The sequence below is a fragment of the Neophocaena asiaeorientalis genome, unplaced genomic scaffold (assembly GCF_003031525.2).
Source record: "Neophocaena asiaeorientalis asiaeorientalis breed wild unplaced genomic scaffold, Neophocaena_asiaeorientalis_V1.1 scaffold145, whole genome shotgun sequence".
Lineage (NCBI taxonomy): Eukaryota > Metazoa > Chordata > Mammalia > Artiodactyla > Phocoenidae > Neophocaena > Neophocaena asiaeorientalis.
In genome coordinates this window covers 3,943,856-3,959,328 of record NW_020172629.1, presented here as the reverse complement: position 1 = coordinate 3,959,328, position 15,473 = coordinate 3,943,856, and the positions used below count along the sequence as shown (strand labels likewise).

Genomic DNA, 15,473 nt, shown 5'->3' with positions numbered 1-15,473 from the left:
GGGGAGGGGTTGGGGGGGGGGGGGAGGTGGAAGGGGAGGCGGCAGGGGCAGGCACGTTTGCTGTGACTTTACGGGAACAGATCATAATTTCTGCCTGACTTTTTTGCTCTTTTATTTCTCCAGAACTGTTTCTATACGGAGCCAATCCTTCTTCCACTGTTTGCTTTGGTCCCAGTGCCCACATCACAGAAGGGTCCGAGGCGTAACCGTCAGGAGTGCCGTCGAGCAATCAGAACCCTCCCGCCAGGTGGCCTGCTTGCCGCCGGGTGCTCCTCTTCTGCATCCTGTCCTCGTCACTGGCTGTGCTTCAGAGGCTCTCATCTCCACCCATTCGTCTTCTGTCAGCTCCTCTCACCTGGTGCCTACTAGCTCTTGCCTTTTTTCTCCAAGATCCGTATTTGAAAGCCTTCACCCCACCTTTTTTTTTTTTTTTTTTTAACCATATTTACAATCTCTTTCACGATTTCCTTGATTGGCTCCGATGTAAATCCTGTGAAGTGATGGGCAGCATCTGGACACTTTTCCCCAGCAGGACTGTACTGTTTCTGGCGTGGTGGCTTTCACGGCTCTTTCTATAACAGCTACGGCACCATCAATGGTAGGAGACTCTCACAATGTTCTCTCTGCTGGGTTCTCTGACACCACGTTGACAAGCCTTGCCACGGAGCACCATGTGTAATGAGCCTGAAAGGTCCCTATGGCTCCCTGATCTAGAGGCTGAATTAGAGATGTGTTTTATGAGCCAGCAGACCACTTCTACACCTTTGGTGTTGAACTCATGGGTTTCTGGGTGGCTACGTGCATTGCCAATATCAAAAGAGCTGTAAAGGCCATCCCTTGCCAACAAGGTGCTTCCTGAGGTCAAGGACAAGGCACTGATGGAACCAATCCAGAAAAAGGGCTCTCACTGCCCAGGCCTTCTTGTTGTCCAACCAAAGACAGACAGCTGGTGTTTACCTTTCCCCTAGAGGCTGGGGTGAGCAGCTCTCTAGATGAGGGCAGTCCTGCCCATACACCCAGCGGCACTCCCGCCCCTCCTGCTTAAATACTGGTGCTCACTTCTCCTCCTCACTAAAAAATGTCCTCTGTGGCAGACTTCCCCCGGAACGGGGCGCTTTCGCCCGCGTTAAAAACCTGTCCAGGCAGATGTCCCTCCTCCTCGACGGCCTCCTAGCAGCGTCGGGAGCTCGTGTGCCGCCTGTCGGTGGGCAGGTGCTGCTTCTGCCGCCACCCTGACCACTTTAACGCCACACTTCTTCCTAAAATTATCACAACATCCTTTGCTGGCATTAAATGCTTCAGCTTTTGATCCTTCACCTTCCTTTTGCGCTAAGTTGTCATATAAGATACGAAGTAGCAGTATAACACACTATTTTGAACAAAATGGAAGTAAATTTTAGGGCTCTCTTGACAATTTTTAGGCTCTCCTGAAAACTCTTGACAACTTTTTTTTTTTTTTGCGGTACGCGGGCCTCTCACTGTTGTGGCCTCTCCCGTTGCGGAGCACAGGCTCCGGACACGCCGGCGCAGCGGCCACGGCTCACGGTCCCGGCCGCCCCACGGCATGTGGGATCCTCCCGGACCGGGGCACGAACCCGCGTCCCCTGCATCGGCAGGCGGACTCTCAACCACTGCACCACCAGGGAAGCCCCCTGACAATTTTTAAAGCAACATGGTTATTAGATGGTTTACTCTTTTTTTACGACCAGTAAAAGTAAATTTGAAAGTATGTAAGGGAAATGCAAACCTTTAACCAAACATATGGATATACTTTCTGACTTTGAAAATTTTTTAGAAAAAGTAAATTAACTGAAAACATATCTGGCTTTTGTATAAATAAAATATGTAAACTTAAAATATTATGTTATGAAAATAATACATCACAGTTTCTTACTAATTTTCAATGACATCAATGTCACTGGAAATTAAACATTTAGAGAATTAATAAAACATGCATAGAAGAACAAAAAGTCATATAGAAAGACTACTTTTTCTCAAATCATATTAGAGTCTATAGATATGCCTTTCTTACAGCAATCCTGCATGCATTTTCAATATGAAATAAAAAGGTGTGTCACAAAAAGTACAAGGTTTTTGTGCCTGCTGGTGTAGCTGCTGCCACAGCTTCACAAATTTCCTTTTCTTATTTTTTATTTTTTACAACAGTCCTCACGGTGGATTCATTAGTCTTGAAGCGGCAGTAACCAGAGCTGCGGGTACACATCAAACAGCCCAACATTTTCTCGTAACGTCACGCCTTTCCTCTGCTTCTTGGGGGCACGTCCAGCATCACTTGCAGCGCTTTGTGTTGGTCCCCGTGTTCGCTAAGGTTCACAGGGTTGCACCAGACACAAGGGAAAATACACGAACCACGAGCCATCACTTTTTACTGGACCCGCGGTTTCCTGGGGGGGACGTGTGCTCAGGCGGAGGTGACGAGGGTCTCGCTTGTCTCAAGGGTCCACACCACACTGAACTCAGCGCAGGAGTAACAAGAGGCGGCTAAGAGATCGTTAAACAGGACAGCGTGCGCTACAGGCACCTGCACGTTTGTTTACATTTCTCCTAACTGTGGAGGGCGCCACACACCTTCTACAAGTGTTTCTGTAAGTTCTGATAAACTTTAACTTCTTATAATAGATCTGTGTATGCTTCTGACAGTAAATGATAAAACAGACTAGCATCTATCAATACGTATATTTTATGCACTCATGACATACCTTTTTCTTAATTTTTTCAGTATTTCTAGGTTACGTGGTTTATCTGCAAGTTTTTTCTCATTGTTATAAATCTCCAAAAAAGTTTGGCAATATATTTCTTGAAAAAAATCTGCATAAGTGGACCCGCACAGTTCAAACCTGCATTGTTCAAGGGTCAACTGTACTTTGATTTTACCCTATTATCACTTCTTCTTCAGAAAAACAATGTAATAAACCCTGCCCATTAAGCAAGACAGAATCCAACGAACCAACACACAAGAGCGCAAGTGAGGCTCTCAGGAACGGAGTCCAGAACAGCTCAGAGCCAACAGCCCTAGCAAATCTCATCCCAGACAATGGATGACACCAAGAGCTCACCGAGACGTCAACCCTCACAACACTCCTGAGAGCAAATACGGTCACTTCTCCATAGTCACCACAAGGAGAGATGAACAAGCCACGCTCTCCCCCAGGTAAAGTGCTGCTGGGTGGAGGCACGGCGGAAAGAGCGTGCGTGGCATCAGCGCGCCGGGACCCGTGTCACTCTGCTTGCTCAGCTCCCTACTGCACAAAGAAGTCACTCAACTTCTCTGAGCTCCACCAGGCCAGTTCACTTGCCAGATGGGGCGAAACCCACACTTTAGAAAACTGTTCTGAGATGATATGAGATATAAGAACCCATGAAGAATGGATCTGCTTTAATGACTAGATGACATATGGAATAATCCTATTAACTGATCATATGTAAACGATCAGTCAACGAAGCACTTCAAACCAATTCTCCGTAAGTAAATTAAACATTCTGAGATGATATTTAATTTTATAATTTGCATAGCAAAATACCAAACAATTTTGACATATGGTTTAAAAATTCTTATTAAGAAGGCCTGACTGAGAGAACACTTGTAAAGATTTAAGGCATTATAACATAAATATTGTAAGATTTTTCCAAAATCTTTCAACTCAATGAGATCATCAGCCTGCACAACTAGAGAGCTGGAGCGTGATTAACTTTTAAATCATTTTTAAGCTTAAGGATTCATTAGGAAATCTGGGGCTTGTTATCACTGAGCAAGTAATGTCTTAATCTCCATGAAATAAAGTTAACTGAAAATCGCTGCTAAGCACATGTTCTCATTTTGGCTGAAGAGCTCGCAGACATACACTAGCCTGCAGGAAGCAGGACCTGCAGGAAGCCCAAGCCTGGCAGGTGCAGAACCGGGTCGGCTGTGAACGTCCACGCCCTTCGCGGTGACCCAGCCTGGGAGACACGGCTCCCAAGACCTGGCTCACGCCCTGCATCTGAGGAAGCCCTCCAGCATCAAGCACATCTCAGCTCTTCTCTGAACACTCTGCCAGCCGTCTGCCAACTTATGACTCCGTCAGAGCCCTTGTCTTTCTTGTTTTCAATCACAAATTCAACAAACATCTACTGAGCACTAGCTAGCTGGGTGGGAGGAACAAGGATTCAGGATCCCATCTTAGACCGTGAGGGCCTCAGTCAAGTGGGAGACACAGACACAGAAACTGCTAACACAGTAACACATAACACAATACAACAGCTACTATAATTGATTACGAAGGACCGTAGATCCCAAAGGAGGGAGAACTTTTTTTTTCCCCAAAAATATGTTAGACTAGGTGTCAGAATACCTGATATCTGCCCCACTCATACAAAAAGCTTTGAAAGCACGACATCCTAGGCAACAGTAACCTGGGACAGAGGAGAGCTCACAGCCCGTGTCAGACTTGAGTTAAAACTCTGTCTCAGTCTGTGATACTTGACCTCAGAGGCCAATGGCACAGATTAAACGACCAAACTAAGCTGGGTTAAAGACAAAAATTCTGCACACAAAACCTGGAACAGAGTAAGGGAACAAGTGACGTTAGCGTTCCTCCACTGTTCCACAATATGAAAGAAAAGTATTCAAAATGAGAGGTTTTGCTTTCCTAGAAGAAAATGAAATTACTCCCCTAGAAGAAAAGGCAACCGTTATTCTGTATCTGACAGCCTGCCAGCACCTCCCAAAGACGTGAGCTGGAGCCTCTGCCAGGCTTTCGTTTTTAATACCTGCATTGATATAACACCGATTTAATGTAATATCATGGATACCATATTGTGAAGTTAAAATTATTAATATATATATTAATAACACTAAAACTTTTAACACTGGGTGTCAAAGATTAACATACGACAGAATGTGTCACTGACCTCTAAATGCTGTCCCAATTATTGTTACAATGTAATTCTCTTTTATCTGATAGCAGTGTCATTGAAGCACACTTAACCTTTGAGGAAGAAATCTGGATTGCAATGGTGTTTATATTAGTGTATTTAACTTGGCTTACAATTTATGATGTTTACATAAATAGACTGTTATATACGACATTTTTAGAATCATAGCTTTTTTGTCAACTAAATTTTAGAGACAGACACTTGGGGGAAAGAAGAGCTCTTTCCTTAAAAAACAAATCAATATTTGAAAGGCTCCTGGAGCAATAATTATTTGTTAGTCTTAGAACTATTATTTGATAATATACATCCCCCAAATTTGACCTACTACATTTGTTTTGAACAGTCATTACAGAACAAGATAATCAACACTAATTGTTTAATGATCACCTTTTTCTGTAATCCCCCCGCCTCCCCCTGCCATATGTACACATACAGAGAGAATTATATATACCATTTTCTGGGGAAAGTTTGTCATAAGCATCTTCATAAATATAGTTTCTTCTTATTGTGACATTAATTCCATCCAGAAATGGACCATCTCCTTGAACTTCTTGCTTATCTGCATAAATCAACCTTTGAAAGATCTAACAGAGGGGAAATTATAAGGTTACTTGAAAACAACAGACTTTTCGTTATAAACATAAGCAACCAAAAGGAAAAACCGCAAAATAAACCTTCACTTTACCTTCTGTATCTCCATAAACTCTGAAACACATTTTAAAGGCCAAGGTATCAGATACTGATTTTATAAATAGTAAACGTGCACTATTTATATATTTGTAATATTGTTCCTTTTCCCACTTTACAACAAATTTTAAAAATCCCATGCTATGTCATATTTTCAATATTTCCTTTTGGAAACCTTTTATAAAACTCCAGATGGTGGAGGGAAGAAGAGTAGCTTTGGAAAGCTGTACGTTAATATTAGTAGGAATATCTCTATGGTGATAAAATTCAAGTAATTTTTTTTATGCTAAAAATCCAGTAGAGGGCACTCAGGAATTACGCAACACCATGTGTATATGTGAGTGTGTATGTGTTTTAATGAAGAAATGTCAACAGCTTTAAATGTTCATCCTGTGAAAAGAGTGGGCAGACCTAAAAAACACCCTCTTGAAGCCAGAAGTGTAGTAGTTTTTAGAAATTGCTAAATAAGTCGGTGAATACAAACAAAACATTTTTCAAGAGGTATTTGATTGGATTAGGCTTTTATAAATCATGGTCAACTATTAACAATCTAATGAGAAAAACAAATTATTTAATGAGATAGGAGGATAGGCACTAGGCAACTTCATAGAGATTTTTTTCCTTTGGTTTTTTTTTTTTTTTTTTTTTTTTTGCGGTACGCGGGCCTCTCACTGTTGTGCCCTCTCCTGTTGCGGAGCACAGGCTCCGGATGCGCAGGCTCAGCGGCCATGGCTCACGGGCCCAGCTGCTCCGCGGCATGTGGGATCTTCCCGGACCGGAGCCCGAACCCGTGTCCCCTGCATCGGCAGGCGGACTCTCAACCGCTGCGCCACCAGGGAAGCCTGGTGTTACTTTTTAACTCTGAGATGATATAAATAACCACAAAACACATGGAAAGAAACCAAATTCCATACCTTTACTCGCTCCTCAAACGGAACCACAAAGGGCAACTCTGTTAGGATGGCGAGCTGTCTTTCCTCAGACACAGACAGTGGCGGGGACTCCAGACCTACTGCAACACAGTTTAAAACCTTCGTTACTGTGTGTACCCTCCTTTCCAGACTCACAAGGCTACATTCTGTATGGTTCAATTTAAAGACATTCTGGAAAAAGCTGAACTATATACAGGGACAAAAAACCCAACCTGTGGTTGCCAGGGGCCAGGGTAAGGAGCTGGCTACCAAGGCATGAGGTGTTTTCTGGAACGATGAAACTCCTCTACCTGGCCGATCATAGTCAAAAATCACAGACCAGTAGACTAAAGAGCGAACTTCACAGTATGTGAACTACACCTCAGTAAACTCGAGTTAAAAGAGCGATGAGGTCCCAGGGAGCTCACCGTCCAGGGTGGACCGCAGGGGGCCAATCCTCCCCATTCGCCTGAACCTCCAAGCACTTCTGGACGCCGGGACGTAGAGCTGGGTGACCTGTGGGGACCAGACACCCTGCTTAGTCAGCCCTTCCCTGTGTGCCAGCACACACGCCTACCCTGCCTCATTCGAGCTGCACCGGTGTTTCACATTTATTTAGTTGCGTCCCTCTCTCCCACCTCCTGTCCTTTTCAGGAGACCTCTTCATAACCTCTCTCCTATGCTGGTGCTCTAGTTAACGATGTATAATATCTGGACATAGTAAATCATCAAAATATGACTGCTTTATGAAGAAAACAAATTAATTTCTCACTATTACCAAATATTCACTCTCACAATTCTTTTAAAAGTTGTCTGAATGAGCATGCAAATGAGGCTGGTACGGTGTGTACTGTCTCTGAATCCTTTTCACCTGTCAGGTCCCTTCAGCCCTCATTTCTGCCCTTGTGACTTTTTTTTTTTTTTTTTTTTTTTTTTTTTTTTTTTTTTTTTTTGCGGTACGCTGGCCTCTCACTGTTGTGGCCTCTCCCGTTGCGGAGCACAGGCTCCGGACGCGCAGGCGCAACGGCCATGGCTCACGGGCCCAGCCGCTCTGCGGCATGTGGGATCTTCCCAGACCGGGGCACGAACCCGTGTCCCCGGCATCGGCAGGCGGACTCTCACCCACTGTGCCACCAGGGAAGCCCTGCCCTTGTGACTTTGATGAGGAAGCAGAAGCATTTGTCCTGGAATCTTCCCCATTGTGTGGATTTTGCTAATTGCAGCACCATGGTGTTAACATGTACTTCTAGCCCCTCCATCTCCTACAAATTTGTCGTTACATCTGGAAGTTTCACCAGGCTTGGTCTCCGGGAGAAACACTTCGGAGGCGGACAGTGTTCTCTTCTCGAGAGGCACGCGTGCTCAGCGCCGCTGGTCGCAGGTCCGCGATGAGAGCAGGAACTGGTGGGAAAATAGCAGCCAACCGTCAACAGGCACCAGACACACTGCTTGGCTCAGCTGACAGTCTCCCTGGCACACAGCAGCAGCACAGACCCTCGTCTCCCAGGCCTCCGGCCCACGTCTCCGCTGTACTTCAGCGGGGGGCCGACACCAAACTTCATCAGAGCAGGCAGGCTAGACACCGTCTTCACGTGCTGTCAGCTGGAACACCTCCACGTCGAGAAGGCTCTCACAGCATCGACTCCATGGTTAGCCCACGAACAGTTCACAAGGGAAAGGCGGGCTAAAGGTGTGATGACTTCCTTCTTCCTACCAGTATTTAAAACGAGGGTGGCTCCTTTGCAGCCCACAACGATGGCTAACGAAGTTCTTCTTTTTAGCGTCCTTGTGAACTCACAGATTCAAACACACTTGACGGTTACTCCTCTGCACCTACGCTGCTGGCGCTCGCCTCCACCTCTGGCTGCTAAAGCCCTCTGAGGCGGCCCCCGGCCCTCATACAATCTCCCGTGGCCCCCGCTCTCAGGTGAAAGAACACGCCGCCGTCTCGCGCACTTCCTCCCTGGACCTGCCACGAACCACTGTGCCGAGGACCCTTTCTTTTCGGTGGGAAATGTTCAGAAACCCCAACATGGGCCCCAGAGGCTTGCACTGCTACAGGACCTGCCACAGCATCTCAGCCTGGCCAGTGGGCAGAGCTCAAGCCACATGCTTAACTCAAAGAGACAATACTCCATGCGGACAAAGCAATGCTTCTAAAACAGCCCTGTTTTCTTTAACATCTCTGTGATCTTGTTTGCTCCGTACCCACCACCCTGTGCCCCCAGCCTCAAGTTTCCGAGGTGAATCCAGTCATGTGTTTCTCTGACAAACAACAATGAAAACACCTCATGTCCTTTGTTAATGTTATCTTAATTTATTTTGAAATAGATTATACTATTTAATCTACTTTAGATCTAGATCTTAGTAATAGTCACATTTCTCTCTGTCCCTTTAGAAAACCAGAAATAAGTTCCATCTCTTAAGTACTAAATATATACTGAAAATAACAATAAAAGCAAAAATTTTTTTTCAACCCCCCAAAACCCCATTATGCTTCAATATACTTTGTGGTTAAGAGCAAATTAGGATTAACAACAAATGCAGGATGCATGTGGGAGCCAACGATATTGCTCTACGTTCTACTAGGTGACCTAAGAGTTAGTAACACAAAAGTTTACTGTTAATGTTTAGTTACATAATAAGTTAAACAACTTTAAAGGATTTATTCTTCTCCCCCAAAAGATAAAAGCTGAAAAAGTAAATTTAATGAAAAATGTTCAGAAGACTTAAAAGTGACACCTTATCTGCTTTAATATCTTCTTGCTCTGACAGCCAGTGATTGGGAGGACAAAACTTTCTCCTTGCGTCTCTGGACTTCAACATTTTCACTAGGTTGGTGATAACCTGAGAGGGAGAAGAGGAACACGTCACACGCAGGCTCGGGAACTACGGCAACACCTCCGGTCAGGAGTGAGAGGCCACGGCACCACTTCACCTCCGTGCCCGAGGACGCGGGCTTCCATGGTGAAGAGCTGGCTAGACCGCCACCAGGTCTGTCTGCAGAAAAGCACCTCGTTCTGTGATTACAGGAGTTAGCTTTAGGTACAAAGCGGTTAATATCTACTGGCAAAGAGAGAAAAATTATTAACACAAATGTGTGCAAGGGCTGATTTCTTAAAAACTGCAAGGGAGGCAGTAACTAAGTTTTAAAACACAAATGGGGAAACCTATTAGCCCATTTGAGCTATAATAAAAGACATCTCCAAGTACAGCAATTTCCCTAAGGTAAAACTCATTTCTTATTTTTCTGAAAAACACTCTATTCAAGGCTGCTGGCAGCGGGGGAGGGGTGGGGGGCGAGAAGCAGTGTCCTAGACACACCTGTCAACCTTCCAAAAAGAAAGATCATTTCAGTATTTCCCTTACGCAAGCCTCTGGAACTAGGTCTGCGTCCCAGTGCAATTCCACGCAAACTCAGCGTAACGTCCTTCAGAAAGCCTCCCCACACGCTCTGGCTACCCACCCACCCCCCCGCATTATCATAGCCTAGTCCTTCACTGCCGTTTTCCCGGTGAGCATCAGCCCCTCTCTGGCTGTGCGGTAAGCCCCCCATGAACAGAACCCAAGTACCTACCTAGAAACCTACTAGGTAACTGATGATGGACAATTGTATAATAAATTCTGTGATGTACGATTAAAGAGATCTTAATGGTATTGTCTATTTTAAAAAAGACATGAAGTTATACATTAAATAAAAATGTTTTGTAATAAACAAAGATAAACCAACACAAAGTTGTAAAACCAAAGTTTTAAACCTTTACAACCAGGAGTTGATCAGACAACTACTATGAAGTTAATGACTATGATGGTATTTTCTGAAAAAGTCAGCCAGGCTTTCTGTACACATTGCCTCTAATTCAGTAAAATATAATTTGAATAAAGAACTAGGAAATGTCACTGTGTGCCCAACGAAAGTGGGTAAGAAAGGGTCCTTGGTTGATATCTCAGGCCACTACGACACCAACACTGGTTGGATGATCTGCCCAGTGACAGAGAAAAAGTAATGCTTGAGCGGTTTGGCCATCCAGACAAAACCACATTAGCAAAAATCTCTCAAGATCTAGAACACAGCTTGTACACTGGTGGATATATCTTGCCAATTCAGCTGTGATGTCTACCTTGTGGTATTTTAAAGCCTATTGTAATACTATGGTACTGTCCTTTTCGAATCAGCAGAAACTAGCATAGGTAAGCAATCAGTTGCTCAGGGGTCAGCTTACACACATGCAATGTTTTACGATGACTGATTTTAAGTGCAGCTGTGGTAGACTGAGAAAGGCCTAGTCTTTGGTTCTATCTGGTTAACTGCTGGTCACAAACAGAGTAAGGCCATTGACCTACGGCACCAACTCTGGGAAGTCTCTCGGTACTGCTCTTCAGAAGAAAAGACGCGATCCCAGTAAGTTCATTCCATGTGCTCTCTGGGTCTGAGACAAATTCAGTCGGGTCCACACAGATCGCACCAACAGATGCTCTTTCAACAGTGGAGAGTGAAGTACAGTCTTGTGGCAGGACGCACATTATGTCTTATCTCTCCTTTTACCTAACCAATTACATCGGTATTTTGAGTAAATTTGGATTTAACAGACATTGTGCTGAAATTTACCCACAACACACCACAACTGTTGACGAAAGACGTGCTTTCTGACAAACACTTATGTGTGTTTGTTTAATTGCACCCATTAACTTATGGCTCTCACACATCCCCCAGACTCTTGACACCATCCCCACTGCACACGCTCAAGTTCACAGCTGCCTAACCCTCAGGAGCAGGCTGTCATCCACCTCCCGGTATTCACCGCGATCCGATCTATGCTGATATGGACATTCTTTTCTATAGGTCACAAACATTATCAAACTATCTAAGAGGTAATTAATGCCATAATTTACATTCCTCTTTTAAATTACTGTGAAGTGAAACATTATAAAGTTTCAATATATGCAGTCTCTAGGACTGCCAGAGAAAATACAGGACACCTAGACAAAGCTGAATTCCAGATAAACGTCACATGAATTTTTTAGTATAAATATGACCCAAATATTGCTTTATTCAAAGTGTATGTCTCAAATATTGTTTTTAAAAAGCATAAATGTATCCAAAATATTTCACAGGACATACTTGTATCTAAACTGCACTTGCTGTTTATCTGAAATCCAAATCTAACTGGGTGACACGTATTTTTACGTGTTAATTCTGGCAATATGAGCCCTGGACCAATTCCCCAAATAGTTTAGAAATGTCAGATCCCCTAAGAGCACTCTTCTCCTTTAAACTAGTTTTCTTCTAAGTTTTAGAGAAAAACACAACTTTTAAGTAACCATGAAAATTTTAACTGGATCCATTCTGTGATTTCAGAACACCTTTAAACACATTCCCTTTCTCTGCATTCATTTTCAGTATCACAAACTGCTAGAAATACTTAGTACTGAAAAAGCAAAGTTTACATAGGTAACCGTTAAAAAACCACGTAAACTGAAGAGTGTCACAGATAAAGAAAACTGAAGTAACGATTTTACACTGGATCAATACAGACGCCCAGTGTCGAGATCAAAAGACAGCTTCTCTTTCAGTTAATTTTACCAAATCTCCTCGCACAGACATGCCTACTACAGAAGACAGGACCAGCACCGAGAGACCAGCAGGATTAACTTCAGTCCTGGGGTGCAAGTCTGCAAACTGAGACCAGAGGTTACTAAGGTCTGCCCAAAGGGAATCCACCACACAGTCAGGCCTGTGGGTCAACACAGCTGCATTTCAGAACCCCCTGCTGACAAACACCCCAACGGCCACCACCAACAGCAACTGGAACTCAGTTCACCTGAGGTGAGCCCGTCAGTAATTGTTAACTGATCCCTAGGAGGTCGTGAAACACAGCGAGACTTGAGAACCAGTGTGTTAAGAAATATGAAATAAAACAGCAAACAAGCAGACACTGGGATAACTACATGTCCCTCACTCAGTACACAGTTTTGGCAGACTTTAACAGTTATAAACATAGTAGCGTTATATTTTACGTGATACGTTTAACTCTTGTCTCCCATGTCATCTTCTTCCGCGCTGGATCTAAACTTTAATACTCAAAAACTAACAAAATTACTGAAGCAAATACTCAGAAATGCACAAAACTGTTATGCGTGTTTGATTATTCGCCACTGAAATAAAAAACAGGTGATATCAGGGAATTCCCTGGTAGTCCAGGGACTGGGACTCTGCGCTTTCACTGCTGAGGGCCAGGGTTCAATCCCTGGTCGGGGAACTAAGATCCCACAAGCCGCGCAGACAAAAGAAAAACAACAAAAAACAGAACAGGTGACACCTACAAGGTTTCCCTTATTAACCCCAATGTTAAAAGGACCAAGCAGATGACTGATTAGAAACACACAGATGACTCATAAAAATCCCACCTGACAACGGTCCAAGTTAAAGACTTTAAATGTTCAACTGTGCTATTTCTGAATGGAGACCACTGATATTTAGCTTTATTACTGCAACAAAAAAATACACAGAGTCCAAATTTTGAAAGGCAGCTGTAATAATCTCTTTTTGTCTTAAATCTGGTTATGTAAGTTCGAACATCTTAGGTAATTATTTTAAAACTTCAAAACAAAGCACAGGACACAGCACATAATTTATGGGTACCTAAGTGTGGTAAATGCGTGATGTGATAAATATACAATAAAGAATTTTTTCGATTTTGATTTCATAATGAAGAATATGTAAAAATGAAATACAGGGCTTCCCTGGTTAAGAATCCTCCTGCCAATGCAAAGGACACGGGTTCGAGCCCTGGTCCGGGAAGATCCCATATGCCACGGAGTGACTAAGCCCGCACACCACAACTACTGAAGCCCGCAGGCCTAGAGCCCGTGCTCCGCAACAAGAGAAGCCACCGCAATGAGAAGCCTGCGCACCACAACGAAGAGCGGCCCCCGCTCACTGCAACTAGAGAAAGCCCACGCGCAGCAACAAAGACCCAACGCAGCCAAAAATAAATAAATAAATAAATAAATGTTTTTAAAAAATGAAATACGGGCTTCCCTGGTGGCGCAGTGGTTGAGAGTCTGCCTGCCAATGCAGGGGACATGGGTTCGTGCCCCAGTCCGGGAAGATCCCACATGCCGTGGAGCGGCTGGGCCCGTGAGCCATGGCCGCTGAGCCTGCGCGTCCGGAGCCTGTGCTCCGCAACGGGAGAGGCCGCAGCAGTGAGAGGCCCGCATACCAAAAAAAAAAAAAAAAAAAAAAAGAAATACAAGAAAAACCAGTAAAGTACCAGCTCTTAAGATTATCACCTCATAAAAGGCCAGAATGACGATTTTCCTAGTGTAATCCAAAGTTTAGAATGACTTTAGCAGTTCTTTTTTCCATCCTGCGTACTCTTAGCTTTGTTCTAGCTCAACATCATCAGTTGAAAGTTTCTCCTTTTCATTATATAGTGATACTCAAAGAAGAGGGACTCTGTCCGACTTCATTTATGATTCCCCAGCACAGGGTGCAGCCAATGTTCTCAGATAAACACAGTGGGTGTTTAAATACTGACAGTAACGACACCCTAGCCTATAAAAGTCATTAAGTGTAAGGATTCCTGCTGTCAACAAGACGACTTGTTAAAGTTGGTTTATTTTAAAAGTCAAAGTATTCTGCAGCATGTTTAAAACACTACAAAATTATTTCTTGAAGTCAAACACAGAGAAGGACACGGGGCAGCTCTGCCACCTGCAAGGGAGCCTGGGTTCGCCTCACCGGCCAACACCGACGGTTAACAGCGGCACGTTTCCGTTACAACGAGGCATTGCTGGGGCTTTCACGGTTTACTTTTTTAAAGAGTCTTTTCAAAACTGAAAAATGCAAACCAACCACCAGGAAAGCGAAACTCCCTCGTACTGCAGCCCTGCCTGTCTGTCTGTCTGTCCGGCGCACGCAGGTAAGGCAGGTGCGAGGCCTCCCTCCCGGTCCCTCCTTTCAGGCGGCTCCAGTTCACCTTGGCAGCTGCACACAGAAGGCAAATCCAACAGGAGCTCCCATCGCCTCACAGGGCTAAAGCAATTACAGCTGTAAATTACACTTCGAGAGGAGTTTATAAATTTGATAAATGCATAAACTGTTTTAGCAGTGTCAATGCAGGGCTTGGAAACTGACCTCAATTCTTACAGTGACAAAGAAAGATGACTCCATCCACTTAAAAGTCTGTGTTCTGTGACCAGCCCCCAGGGCCTCTCTGAGAAATCAGTCTGAGAGGGGCCATCAGGAGGCTGAAAAATGGAAATGGTTTTGGTGGTTGAAGGAGTCGGCTCTCATCGTGTGCAACGCTGTCAGAATCAACAGAAGGCAGGAAGTCACTGGCAAAATGCTACTACTTTCTTTGGTTGATTCTACCTGAGTCCTTCAGCTAAAATCTGACGCTGAAATATACATAAAATGCTAAACGTTTATTTTCGTACTTTTCAGAGGGACAGTGGAGAGGAACAGCTGAGTTCACATGCTGCCTCCATCATCTACCAGCTATGTGACCCATCTGCAAAATGGGGATAATCATAGTATCCTCCTCACAGAATTACTGCTTTACATGAACTAATATATGTAAAGCCCTTAGAATATTGTCTGAAACATAGCAGCCACTGAGGGTTAAATTCTTATTATTTCATATTAAGGATAATTTTTTCTTAAAAGAAAAACTAATAGCAACTGAATCCTTTCAAAGACTTGCCTTGATTTTGTTTTGTTTTGTTTTCTGGGCTCAGCTCAATAGCAGGCAGTACAAAAAAGAAAAATCTTTTTCAAAGAGCAGGAATCTCATTCAGAAACTTGTCTTCAAACAAGTCTGTTCTAAACTCAGAAGATCTTTACAACAACTCAATTTCAAACCTAAAACAATACTGTTCCAAAAAACGTGAATTTTTACCTTAATTCTTTAAAAAAACCAACCACAAAAAGCCCTC

General features: G+C 43.8%; 1 protein-coding gene across 3 annotated transcripts in view; it reads right to left on the bottom strand.

The window, feature by feature from the left end:
* Nucleotides 1-15,473, bottom strand: part of UBE3C (ubiquitin protein ligase E3C) — a 118,236-nt gene that overhangs the window by 43,684 nt on the left and 59,079 nt on the right. For 2 of the 3 annotated variants that reach the window (XM_024739191.1, XM_024739193.1), the window contains exons 14-17: nt 9,276-9,380; nt 6,962-7,049; nt 6,537-6,634; nt 5,387-5,519 (exon numbers count right to left, since the gene is read on the bottom strand). In XM_024739191.1, the coding sequence (XP_024594959.1) occupies nt 5,387-5,519; nt 6,537-6,634; nt 6,962-7,049; nt 9,276-9,380 (424 nt within the window). The remainder of the gene's footprint in view (nt 1-5,386; nt 5,520-6,536; nt 6,635-6,961; nt 7,050-9,275; nt 9,381-15,473) is intronic. The other variant, XM_024739192.1, reaches the window with a different exon arrangement.